The sequence below is a fragment of the Siphateles boraxobius genome, unplaced genomic scaffold (genome assembly GCF_051911475.1).
Source record: "Siphateles boraxobius isolate OS27281-9 unplaced genomic scaffold, OSU_SipBor_1 57, whole genome shotgun sequence".
In the NCBI taxonomy this organism is placed as follows: Eukaryota; Metazoa; Chordata; class Actinopteri; order Cypriniformes; family Leuciscidae; genus Siphateles; species Siphateles boraxobius.
This window is the reverse complement of record NW_027509183.1, coordinates 1,573,240-1,587,500: the sequence shown is the minus strand read 5'-3', so window position 1 is coordinate 1,587,500 and position 14,261 is coordinate 1,573,240. Positions and strand designations below refer to the sequence as shown.

Sequence of the window (14,261 nt, the reverse complement as noted above, 5' to 3'; positions counted from 1 at the left end):
CGTGTGTGTGTGTGTGTGTGTGTTGCAGGTTCGCTCCTCTATTCCCATCCAGCGCGCGTGTGTGTGTGTGTGTGAGAGAGTGTGTGTGTGTGTTGCAGGTTCGCTCCTCTATTCCCATCCAGCGCGCATGTGTGTGTGTGTGTGTGTGTTGCAGGTTCGCTCCTCTATTCCCATCCAGCGCGCGTGTGTGTGTGTGTGTGAGAGAGTGTGTGTGTGTGTTGCAGGTTCGCTCCTCTATTCCCATCCAGCGCGCATGTGTGTGTGTGTGTGTTGCAGGTTCACTCCTCTATTCCCATCCAGCGTGTGTGTGTGTGTGTGTTTGTCTGTTGCAGGTTTGCTCCTCTATTCCCATCCAGTGTGTGTGTGTGTGTGTTTCAGGTTCGCTCCTCTATTCCCATCCAGTGTGTGTGTGTGTGTGTTTCAGGTTCACTCCTCTATTCCCATCCAGCGTGTGTGTGTGTGTGTGTGTTTGTGTGTTGCAGGTTTGCTCCTCTATTCCCATCCAGTGTGTGTGTGTGTGTGTGTGTGTGTGTGTGTTTCAGGTTCGCTCCTCTATTCCCATCCAGTGTGTGTGTGTGTGTGTTTCAGGTTCGCTCCGAAATTCCCATCCAGTGTGTGTGTGTGTGTGTGTGTTTCAGGTTCGCTCCTCTATTCCCATCCAGTGTGTGTGTGTGTGTGTTTCAGGTTCGCTCCTCTATTCCCATCCAGTGTGTGTGTGTGTGTGTTTCAGGTTCGCTCCTCTATTCCCATCCAGTGTGTGTGTGTGTGTGTGTGTTTCTGGTTCGCTCCTCTATTCCCATCCAGTGTGTGTGTGTGTGTGTGTGTGTTTCAGGTTCGCTTCTCTATTCCCATCCAGTGTGTGTGTGTGTGTGTGTGTGTGTGTGTGTTTCAGGTTCGCTCCTCTATTCCCATCCAGTGTGTGTGTGTTTCAGGTTCGCTCCTCTATTCCCATCCAGTGTGTGTGTGTGTGTGTTTCAGGTTCGCTCCGAAATTCCCATCCAGTGTGTGTGTGTGTGTGTGTGTTTCAGGTTCGCTCCTCTATTCCCATCCAGTGTGTGTGTGTGTGTGTGTGTGTGTGTGTTTCAGGTTCGCTCCTCTATTCCCACCCAGCGTGTGTGTGTGTGTGTGTGTGTGTGTGTGTGTTTCAGGTTCGCTCCTCTATTCCCATCCAGCGTGTGTGTGTGTGTTTCAGGTTTGCTCCTCTATTCCCATCCAGTGTGTGAGTGTGTGTGTGTGTGTGTGTGTGTGTGTGTGTTTCAGGTTCGCTCCTCTATTCCCATCCAGTGTGTGTGTGTGTGTGTTTCAGGTTCGCTTCTCTATTCCCATCCAGTGTGTGTTTCAGGTTAGCTCCTCTATTCCCATCCAGCGTGTGTGTGTGTGTGTGTGTGTGTGTGTTTCAGGTTAGCTCCTCTATTCCCATCCAGTGTGTGTGTGTGTGTGTTTCAGGTTCGCTCCTCTATTCCCATCCAGTGTGTGTGTGTGTTTCAGGTTCGCTCCTCTATTCCCATCCAGTGTGTGTGTGTGTTTCAGGTTCGCTCCTCTATTCCCATCCAGTGTGTGTGTGTGTGTTTCAGGTTCGCTCCTCTATTCCCATCCAGTGTGTGTGTGTGTGTGTGTGTTTCAGGTTCGCTCCTCTATTCCCATCCAGCGTGTGTGTGTGTGTTTCAGGTTCGCTCCTCTATTCCCATCCAGTGTGTGTGTGTGTGTGTTTCAGGTTCGCTCCTCTATTCCCATCCAGTGTGTGTGTGTGTGTGTTTCAGGTTCGCTCCTCTATTCCCATCCAGCGTGTGTGTGTGTGTGTGTGTGTGTTTCAGGTTCGCTCCTCTATTCCCATCCAGTGTGTGTGTGTGTGTTTCAGGTTCGCTCCTCTATTCATATTCTATATCCAGCGTGTGTGTGTGTGTGTGTGTGTGTGTGTGTGTGTTTCAGGTTCGCTCCTCTATTCCCATCCAGTGTGTGTGTGTGTGTTTCAGGTTCGCTCCTCTATTCCCATCCAGTGTGTGTGTGTGTGTGTGTTTCAGGTTCGCTCCTTTATTCCCATCCAGCGTGTGTGTGTGTGTTTCAGGTTCGCTCCTCTATTCCCATCCAGTGTATGTGTGTGTGTTTCAGGTTCGCTCCTCTATTCCCATCCAGTGTGTGTGTGTGTGTGTTTCAGGTTCGCTCCTCTATTCCCATCCAGTGTGTGTGTGTGTGTGTTTCAGGTTCGCTCCTCTATTCCCATCCAGCGTGTGTGTGTGTGTGTGTGTGTGTGTGTGTGTGTGTGTGTGTGTGTGTGTGTGTGTGTGTTTCAGGTTCGCTCCTCTATTCCCATCCAGTGTGTGTGTGTGTGTGTTTCAGGTTCGCTCCTCTATTCATATTCTATATCCAGCGTGTGTGTGTATGTGTGTGTTTCAGGTTCGCTCCTCTATTCATATTCTATATCCAGCGTGTGTGTGTGTGTGTGTTTCAGGTTCGCTCCTCTATTCATATTCTATATCCAGCGTGTGCAGACATGGGCAGTATTTCAATTAAATGTATTTTAAATACGTATTTAATTACCATAGTAAATGATTTTGCCATATTTTCGGTCTGATGTTGGCAATGGCAATGTCCAGGTTAGATCCACGAAAATCACGTGACACCCTGTAGACCGGGCTCCCTCCAAGAAGTGAATGAGTTTTGAACTCTAAAAAACGTCATTAATGTAAAGTGTTTTGTGAAAAATATACAGTCTACACACACACACATATTGCACAATGAACGGCATTATAGAGAAAATAATTGTGCCTTATGAGATCAATGCACTGTGTTGTCATTCATAAAAGTACATCATAGGCCCTACCTATTATGAAACAGCGCATGTGTCGTAACTCCACTGAAATCTCCATGCTAAGCAAGCGTTCACAATATAACATCCATCTGCAGTTTTTACACGTTTTTAAACGTATTACATATGAGAAATATTGATATTGATTTTGTATCATCATCAATCCTATTGTTTTTCAGTAATTGCGCACGCAGCGCGTTTCTACTATGGAAAAGGCATACGCGGTCAGGACAGTTAGAGTCTCGTGTGTAAAACAAACCCACACATATTATGATTAATATGATTAATCATATTTTATTATGATTAAAATGGAATTTTGATTTTGTGACGAAAATTCTCGGCCTGTTATTTTTACACAAAAATCGCTGCAAAAGATGCTCTCCAACAGGTTTTATCGTAGTTTTTGTCCAACTCCATTGACTTGTATTGGATGTTCTGTGAGGTAGGTTATTACTCCGCTGACGGAGACAGAAATGGGGTTGTTTGTATTCTTTCTGTATTCTTCCAGTCGCGGTATCGTAGGCTATGCTATCCAAACATTGGCAAAGGTGCATTATCGCCACCAACTGGGCTGGAGTTTCTATTATTCAAGCTCTCAACGGAAGAATGTCCGGTTGTGAGGCGTTTGGAAAAATAGGTCCACAGTTTTACAACGAATGGTAAAACACCTGTTGGAAAGCATCTTTTGCAGCGATTTTTGTGTGAGCATATCAGTGAACACCCCAGACCACTCGGTGAGTTACACGTCTTTGTAAACTAAAGTTTAATGCGTTTTATGAATGATTGTTCCAGTGCGCCTATGAAACCATTGTGGAGGTCGTTGGGGTGCTAACACAGAAACTGAAAATTCTCGGGACAGCAGCATGTGTCCAAATTTCAATCTTAACCGTTCGATTTCATTAGAAACGATCTTAAAACAGAGCTTTAAGTGTAAAATACCAAACTTGTCCTTTAAGGCACGCGTAGAGTAACGGTGATAATATGGCTACGTAGCCTACATCAAACACATTTTGCTATTAAGGGCAGCCTACCACACCACTGATGTGAACTTAGCTATACATGCCATTTACGTCAGAGCGAGCTATTTCAGGCCCTGTAGAGATTTAGTGAAAGGCCCATACTTTTTTATTTTGCTACCTCGCCATTTTGAATTTACACATTTCTCATATTTGTGTTATTGCTACTATTTGTGTTGACCTTTCAGTAATAAAAAAAAGACTTAAGATTATTGTGGGAGTATTTTTGTATTTTCAAAATACTAATTACTTGTATTTTATTTAAATACATTTTTCACATCAGTATTTTGAATTTTATTTTGTTACATTTCATGAGCCAGTATTTGTATTTTGTAACAAAATAATTTTTGATGTATTTGTGCCCACCTCTGAGCGTGTGTGTGTGTGTGTGTCTGTTTCAGGTTCGCTCCTCTATTCCCATCCAGTGTGTGTGTGCGGTGGAGCGAGTGGATGAAAACGCCTTTCAGCTGCAGAACGTCATGCAGGTCATTACACAGGACACGGAAGGACAACTACACACCACATACCTGCAGTGCAAGGTGACAGAACACACACACACACACTCACACATACACAGTCACACATTCACACACAAACATACACGCACACACATACACACACACACACACACACACTCACTCACACACACTCACTCACTCATTCAAACACACATACACAGTCACACATTCACACACATACACACAAACACACACTCACTCACTCACTCACTCATTCACACACACACACACACACACACACACACACAGTCACAAATCCACACACAAACACACACACACAAACACACACATACACACAAACGCACACACTCACTCACTCACACACACACACACACACACACACACTCTCACATACACAGTCACACACAAACACATACATACACACACACACACAAACACACACACACTCACTCACACACACTAACACACACTCACACATACTCACTCACACACACACTCACACATTCATTCACACACACACTCACTCACTCACACAGTCTTCAGAAAACAATCAATATGCTGATTTGATGCTCAAAAACATTTCTGATTAATGTTGAAAAGTTTATAGTTTTGTGAAATAACATTTTATTTTTCTGGATTCTTTGATGAATAGAACGTTTAAAAGAACAGAATTTATTTGAAATAGAATATTTTGTAACGTGTGTGTGTGTGTGTGTGTGTGTGTGTGTGTGTGTGTGTGTGTGTGTGTGTGTGTGTGTGTGTGTGTGTGTGTGTGTGTGTGTGTGTGTGTTTCAGAATGTGAATGAGCTGAATCAGTGGCTGTCGGCCGTCAGGAAAGTGAGTATTTATAATGAACACATGATGTCATCGTTCCATCCAGGAGCTCATCGAGGAAACAAGTGGACCTGCTGCCTTCAGCCTGAACGCACAGGTGTGTGTGTGTGTGTGTGTGTGTGTGTGTGTGTGTGTGTGTGTGTGTGTGTGTGTGTGTGTGTGTGTGTGTGTGTGTGTGTGTGTGTGAGATGCACCTGCACATCTACAGTACTGAGAGAGGAACTATTCTGCTTTTTACATCTTCAACTGTTGCTGTTTGAGCATGAAAAAGTTCCAGTTATTCTCTATATCAGCGTCAGTGTTTCTGAACTCCTGAAACGCCTCCATTGTATCTTGAGTTTCTTCCGGGAACGAACGCGTCACAATATTCCTCATTATAATAATTCATACGCAGAATAAAGGGGCGGGGCCTGGTTGAGTTAGTTAGTAGTGTGTTAAACTGGCGGTTATGGTAAGGGGCGGGACATTTCCCAAACACACTCGAAGCGCTCGACCAATCACAACACACTGCTCCAGCCGACCAATCAGAGCACAGTGTGTTTTTCAGAAGGCGGGACTTCATAGAGACAGGAAGTAAACAGAGCGTTACTGACAGACTGGGAAGAGAGGAGCCGCAACAATGGAGAATATGAGGAAAATAATCAACATTCAAGCAGGAAAACCTGTTCTAGTAGAGCCTGAAAACAACATCAAGACTTTGTAAAAGGTTATAATAGGTCGTCTTTAACTAATGCATTACTAATGTTACCAATTGGAACCTTGTAAAGTGTTACCGATTGTTTAATAGACTTCATATAGTGAATGCAGGCAGAAGTAACACAATATCAACACTTAACAGGACCGTTCAGACACTGGGACTAAACAGCTCAACAACAGTAATGTTTATATCTAGTAAAGCCCAAAAACAACATCAAGACTTCGTAGAAGCGCCTCAGGGATATACTGTGGGATATCAGGTGTTTTCAGCTGCAATGTTATCTCAGTCTGATCATTTTATCATAACATATTCATGATGTCAAGATCAGTAATATTAGATTCGAGAAGAGAACAGTGTGTTACTCACAGTCCTCTCTTTCTCTTTGTGTGTGTGTGTGTGTGTGTGTGTGTGTGTGTGTGTGTGTGTGTGTGTGTGTGTGTGTGTGTGTGTGTGTGTGTGTGTGTGTGTGTGTGTGTGTGTGTGTGTGTGTGTGTGTGTGTGTGTGTGTCAGCGTCGGGCTGCAGTCGGACTCATTCTGCCGTGACTCTGGGCGACTGGAGCGACCCGTTAGATCCTGATGCTGAAACACAGATCATCTATAAAGAGCTTCTGCAGGGCCGAGACAAACTCAGGTGTGTGTGAGTCTCTAGTGTGAGAGTGTGTTTTTGTGTGTGTGTGTGTAGACAAACTCAGGTGTGTGTGTGAGTCTTTAGTGTGTGTGTTTGTGTGCGTGGATGTGTGTGTGTGCGTGTGTGTATGTGTGGGAGTGTGTGTTTGTGTGTATGTGTGTGTGTGTGTGCGTGTAGACAAACTCAGGTCTGTGAGTCTTTACCTATGCTGTAACATTGCAGAGAGAGAGAGAGAGAGTGTGTGTGTGTGTGTGTGTGTGTGTGTGTGTGTGTGTGTGTGTGTGTGTGTGTGTGTGTGTGTGTGTGTGTGTGTGTGTGTGTGTGTGTGTGTGTGTGTGTGTGTGTGTGTGTGTGTGTGTAGACAAACTCAGGTCTGTATGTTGTAATACTGCAGACGTCCAGCAGGTGGCGGCACTGTAATGACACAAATCAACCAGATGTCATTAACTTCATACAGAATAATTAATGAAACATTATTATTATCATTATTATACCTTCAATGCAATGGATGAAACATATGTTAAATGCACTAATGCAAATATATTGTATTATAATCTCTCCTTAATACATCCATTGGTTTGGTGAAAGCCATGAAGAAATGTTTATTTCACATTACATTAATGAGTATTTGTGGATTAAATATTCTTAATTGCCACAATGCAAATGTAATACAATCTTAATTGTTGTATAATGGTGTTATTTCAGTATTATGCATATACTATTAGAATATTTTTAATTAGTTTTTATTTTAATATTTTTCCTTTTCATCTTAAATTTAAAGTTTAAATAATTTTGTTGTGTTTTGTCATTTTCATTTGTATTTATTATTTAAATTTGTCTATATAGCGTTTTATTATGTTTAGTACTTCAAGTAAAACTAAATTAAAATTAGTAATATATCCTTGCCAACTTGCTGAAACAAAATATTAATTTATGTGATTAATTTATTATCAGTTAACATTTATTTAATCATCATGACATTCACCAAGTTTCTGCAGTGATTAATATGAGTTTAATCAACAATAATCAACAAAAAATATCCCATATTAATTAATAACTGCAGTAAGTACTTTATAATTACCATGGTAAATCTCTGTAAGAAACTAATCCTGATTGTGCTGATCTACTGATGTTCGGGACACAGGAAGCAGTTCCTGGAGACACAGGAAATGGAAACCGCTGAACAGGAGGAGACGCCTTCATCAGGTCAGACTCGCCTCATCTTCCTATCTCTCACACACACACGCACTCAATCACACACACACACACACACACACACACACACGTACGTTAGGTTCACTATCTTAGTGAGGACTCTCAATAGACGTAATGGTTTTTATACCGTACATTCTATTCCTTAACTCAAACCTGACCCCTAAACCTACCCATCACACACTAACACACACACACACACACACACACACACACACACACACACACACACACACACACACACACACACACACACACACACACTAACCCTACCCCTTAACCTACCCATCACACAAGTCAAGTCAAGTCACCTTTATTTATATAGCACTTTTTACAATACAGATTATTTCAAAGCAGACAGAGATAACAGGAAAATATTGTAATAATATTGTTAAATATTAAATTAAATGTCCCCAAATAAGCAAGCCAAAAGCCAATGGCGACAAAGGCGACAGTGGCAAGGAACCAAAACTCCATCAGTGACAGAATGGAAAAAAAAGCCTTGGGAGAACCCAGACTCAGTCGCTCAGTTCTCCTCTGGCCAACAAACCAATAGTGTATGATTATGATTTACGCAGCTTATAGGTCAGAAGACAGATTGAATCAGAACTTTCACAATACTTATCCAGTTAGGGGTCGGAGTCATCACGCCGGTACGGAGATGAGTTTGTTGAGGTGTCCTTGAGGCCTTCACAGTGTTGATGAGGCTGGCACTTCAGGGATGCGTTGTCGTCGTGTCCATGTGATGGTCCTTCCTCAGATCTGGATACGGCCTGGATCCGGCGGACTGCGGTAAAACTCGGGATAAACAGAGAGACTAATATTAGCGTAGACGCCATCCTTCTTATGATGTACAAAGAACATCAGGATTTATGGGAAGTGTTCCCGGTTCCGGGTGATCTAAACTATGCAACCTAACATTGAATTATAGAAGTCTATAATGTGTTATGCGTATGCTAAGCCAAAAAGATGTGTTTTTAATCTAGATTTGAACTGACAGGCTGTGTCTGCTTCCCGGACCATGTTAGGAAGATTGTTCCAAAGTTTTGTGGCTAAATAGGAAAAGGATCTACCGCCAGCAGTCGATTTAAATATTCTAGGTATTATCAACTGGCCGGAGTTTTGAGATCGCAATAGACATGAAGGACTATAATGGGTTAAGAGCTCGCTCAAGTACTGCGGAGCTAAACCATTTAGTGCTTTGTAAGTAATCAGCAATATTTTAAAATTTATACGATGTTTAATAGGGAGCCAATGCAGTGTTGACAGAACCGGGCTAATATGGTCATACTCCCTGGTTCTGGTAAGAACTCTAGCTGCTGCATTTTGGACCAGCTGTAGTTTGTTTATTAAGCGTACAGGGCAACCACCCAGTAGAGCATTACAATAATCTAGCCTTGATGTCATAAGCGCATGAACCAATTGTTCTGCATTTTTCATTAAGAGCATATGACGTAATTAAGATATATTTTTAAGATGAAAAAATGCAGTTTTATAGATACTAGACACGTGACTTTCAAATGAGAGACTGGTATCAAAGAGCACACACACACACACACACACACCCAGGTTCCTAACCGACGACAAGGACTTGTCAGAGCAGCCGTCAAGTGTTAGACAGTATTCTAGGTTATTACGTGAGGACGTTTTTTGTCCAATAATTAGAATCTCTGTTTTTTCAGAATTAAGTAGTAGGAAATTACTAGTCATCCAGTTTTTTATATCACCTATGCATTCCGTTAATTTTGTGGATTGGTAAGTTTTATCAGGGCGTGAAGAAATATAGAGTATCATCAGCATAGCAGTGAAAACTAATGCTATGCTTCCTAATGATATCTCCTAAGGGTATCATGTACAGAGTGAACAGCAACGGTCCTAGTACTGAGCCTTGTGGTACACCATACTGAACTTTTGACTGATAAGACATCTCTTCATTTACTGCTACAAACTGATAGCGGTCAGATAAGTATGATTTAAACCATGCTAGTGCAATTCTACTAATGCCAACATAATTTTCGAGTCTATTTAAAAGAATGTTGTGGTCAAAAGTGTCAAATGCAAAACTAAGATCGTGTAACATCAATAGCGAGATAAAACCACGATCGGATGATAAGAGCAAATCATTTGTGACTCTAATAAGAGCTGTTTCAGTACTATGGTACGGTCTAAATCCTGACTGAAAATTCTCACAGATACCATTTCTTTCTAAAACGGAACATATAGTTGTGAGGATACTGCCTTTTCTAGTATATTTGACAGAAAAGGTAGATTTGAGATCGGCCTGTAATTGACTAATTCTGTAGGTTTAATCATAACCAGCTTAAAACTTTTTTGGTACATATCCTAGAGACAAAGATGAATTAATGATATTAAGAAGAGGATCTATGACATCTGGAAGCTTCTCTTTCAATCATTTAGTCGGTATAGGGTCTAACATACATGTTGTCGTTTTAGATGATTTCACAAGTTTAGAAAATTCTTCCTCTCCTATAGCAATAAATGAATCGAATTTTTCGTCAGTGAGACTACAATGCACTGTCTGATGCGATACTGTAGTAGACGGTTGCATAGTTATAATTTTTTTCCTGATATTATCAATTTTATAAGTGAAGAAGTTCAAAAAGTCATTACTGTTGTGCTGCTTGGAAACTTCTGGGCTTGAAACTTTATTGTTCGTCAGTTTAGCAACTGTTTCGAATAGATACCTAGGATTATGTTATTGTTTATTTTCTTTTAATAGGGTTGAACAATAAGCAGATCTAGCAGTTTTTAAAGCCTCTCTGTGTGCAATCGAGCTCTCCTTCCATGAAATCCGAAATACCTCTAGTTTTGTTTTCTTCCAGTTTCACCGCATTTTTCTGGCTGCCCTCTTTAGGGCCTGAGTGTGCTCGTTGTACCACGGCGTTGGACTATTTTCTTTGATCTTCTTTAAGTGCAGCGGAGCAACTGTGTCTAAAGTGCTCGAAAAGAGAGAGTTAAAAGTTTCTGTCGCAATATCGAGTTCTTCTAAGCTATCTGGGATGCTGAGATGATGAAACTGATCAGGAAGATTATTAATAAAGCAGTCTTTAGTGGCAGAAGTGATAGGTCTAACATATATGTAACACTGAGTCGGCTTTGCAGCCTTGGCTAAATGAAGTGTACACGAGACTAGATAATGATCTGAGATGTCATCGCTCTGCTGCAGAATTGCAACAGCATCAACATTGATTCCACGTGATAATATTAGATCTAGAGTATGATTACGGCAATGAGTAGGTCCTGACACGTGTTGTCTAACTCCAATAGAGCTAAGAATGTCTTTAAATGCCAATCCCAATGCATCTTTTCCATTATCTACATGTATATTAAAATCACCAACAATTAGGACTTTATCTGCAGCCAGTACTAACTCTGATAGAAAGTCAGTAAATTCTTTGATTTTACATTTTTACATTTATTCATTTAGCTGACGCTTTTATCCAAAGCGAATTACAATTGCTATATTTCAGAGGTCGCACGCCTCTGGAGCAACTAGGGGTTAAGTGTCTTGCTCAGGGACACATTGGTGTCTCACAGTGGATTCGAACCCGGGTCTCTCACACCTTGATGAAGTCTGTATGGTGCCCTGGTGGCCTGTATACAGTAGCCAGCACAAATCTTAAAGCTGATTTATCATTTGCACTATATATTGTTAAATTAAGCACCAACACTTCAAAAGAATTATATTTGAAACTAGACGACTTAGTAATTTTGAAAATATTACTATAAATTACAGCAACACCTCCCCCTTTGCCTTTCAGACGAGGTTCATGTTTATAACAGTAATCTTGCGGGGTGCACTCTTTTAAAGTAATGTAATCGTTTGGTTTTAGCCAGGTTTCTGTCATACACAGTAGAGATGCGCGGATGGGCTATTATTTCATCCGCAACCGCATCACAAAACTCATCATCCGTCCGCCATCCATCCATACCAATGTTTTTGACCAATTTTCCCGCCCGCCATCCGCTATTACAAGGCGCTGCTGATGACAGCCGCGAGACTAGAAACCGGCCGCCAACCGCCCGAATTTAATTAAAATATTTTTTTCGTCACATCATCTGCCCGATCCGCGGTATATCCGCGGAGTCCGCGACTATAACCGCCAACCGTGCATAATACACAGCACATCTAGGTTAAAGTCTGTAATCATATCATTAACAATAAGTGCTTTTGAAGTAAGGGATCGAATAACCCTACCCATCACACACACACTAACCCTGCTCCTAAACCTGCACATCACACACACACACACACTAACCCTACTCCTAAACCTGCCCATCACACACACAGACACATACACACACACACTAACCTGACCCCTAAACCTATCTATTACACACACACACACACACACACACACACTAACCCTACTCCTAAACCTGCCCATCACACACACACACACACTAACCTAACCCCTAAACCTATCTATTACACACACACACACACATACTAAACCTACACATCACACATAACTTTGAAAAATATAATTTAGTATGTTTATTAATGCTGGTTGGTCCCTCAATGTAGGAGATCTCAGGTTTTACTATCCTTGTAGGGACATTTGGTATACACACACACACACACACACACACACACACACACACACACACACACACACACTAACCTGACCCCTAAACCTATCTATTACACACACACATACACACACTAAACCTACCCATCACACATAACTTTGAAAAATATAATTTAGTATGTTTATTAATGCCGGCTGGTCTTTCAATGTAGGAGATCTCAGGTTTTACTATCCTTGTAGGGACATTTGGTACACACACACACACACTCTAACACATACACTTGTAAGCAGATCTGCACAAGCACATGTATCGCAGTGTAAATGTTAAAGCATTTCTTCTGTGTGTGTATGTGTGTGTCTCAGTGTGTGTGCAGGGCCGATCTGAGCGCTCCCGTGTCGTCACTGCTCGTCTACTGGATGTTGTTCTGGATTTAGAGCGAGTGCATTCGACGTTCCAGAGCCGAGAACGAGACGAGAGCAGATCCTTCATCCTGACCTCATAGACCAACAACACACTCCAACTCTACTATCAAATTATGCAATGCTTTTGAACTCGAGTTATTGATGAATGTCTGTGAAAATATTTGTATGTATTTGTACTTTCATGTGTTTGACACAAACACACACACTCTCTCACTCGCACACACACACACACACACTTACAGACGCACTCACACACAAACACCCATACACTCTCACTCACACACACACACACACAGACACACACACACTCTCACTCACACACAAACACTCACACACTCTCACTCACACATACACACACACTCACACAAACACACACACACACACACTCTCACACTCACTCACACAAACACACTCACACACATTATGAAGTGGCTCTTTTGGTCACTGGACACTAGAATCTATTTTGTGCAATTTGGTTTCTGGCTTTTCTTCAATGCAGGTGAACTAGTTCTTGACCAAATGAACTTGATTAATATTGTAATTGTAATATTTTTATATTTGCACACAAAGGATCCATATATCTTGTAATGAAGTATTCATTTTTTTTATTTTTAAAGTGGATTGTAAATTGCTTTTAAGCAGCCAGCCATGTTCTAGATTTGCCATTGCTGTGGACAAAACCAGGTTAACACTGAATCCAGGTTATCAGTGTAAACCTGAAACAGCCAATCAGACACTTGACAGCCAGTGATGTCACTGCAGCCCATGGTTGTGCTCTCTGTAATGCACTGCAAATGATGTTCTTCCTCAGTGTTTCTGTCTTGTTTTCCAGCACAAATATCTAAACATTCATAAATCAAGATATATTTACTGGAGAAGAACAAGAAGAAAACAAGAAGGAAATATTGAGGAAGAAAATCATTTTTTCAGAGTGGAGTGTGTTTAGATGTATCTTTATCAGTTATCTGGGTTGGTAGTTGGAATTTAGGCCAATAATGGTGGTGTTATTTATTTGTGAAAAAATACAACCAGATTTTCAGAATAATCTTGACTAAAAAAAAAAAAAAAAAAGCTTTGCGCTGTGCCAAACCGTATTTTTGTGTGTGTGCAGGAAAACAGCTGAATTTGTTCAGTTTTTTTTTTTTGGCCAAATATATATTTAAAATATTTGCTTTCTTGTGGAGTAATTTGCTTTTGTTGGTTTATTTGGACGGAGAGCATTTGCTGTTGACTATAAAACCCGTTTACACAAAACTGTGTGAAAACTTCTTTCTCTCAATTACTCATTCAAGTCTGACCTCAAATAATTAATTCAGCATTACATTTATGATTAGATAAAGCTGACATTTAACACGTGCACTATAGCTCAATGCCATTCATGAAATTTGACTAAATCAATTCAGATTTGACAGGAAATATTACCTGCTAATATTGTGCTGAGAGTGAAAAATGAAAAAATTAGTAACACTTTATTTTAGTGTCATTTTTACATGTTACATGTAGTTACTATAGTATTAACTGTATATTATGCATAATTAAACCAAAACAAACCCTAATCCTAACCCTATATGAAAGTATAATATTACTCAGTACCTAAATGCATTAGTGTAAA

General features: G+C 40.9%; 1 protein-coding gene across 1 annotated transcript in view; it reads left to right on the top strand.

Moving 5' to 3' along the window:
- rasal1a (RAS protein activator like 1a (GAP1 like)) overlaps window positions 1–13,903 on the top strand; it is a 42,388-nt gene extending 28,485 nt beyond the window's left edge. The window contains exons 18-22 of the mRNA XM_077206935.1: window positions 4,224–4,361; window positions 5,097–5,232; window positions 6,344–6,464; window positions 7,606–7,667; window positions 12,590–13,903. Of these exons, the coding sequence (XP_077063050.1) occupies window positions 4,224–4,361; window positions 5,097–5,232; window positions 6,344–6,464; window positions 7,606–7,667; window positions 12,590–12,729 (597 nt within the window). The 3' untranslated portion in view covers window positions 12,730–13,903. The remainder of the gene's footprint in view (window positions 1–4,223; window positions 4,362–5,096; window positions 5,233–6,343; window positions 6,465–7,605; window positions 7,668–12,589) is intronic.
- The last annotated feature ends 358 nt before the right edge of the window (window positions 13,904–14,261 follow it).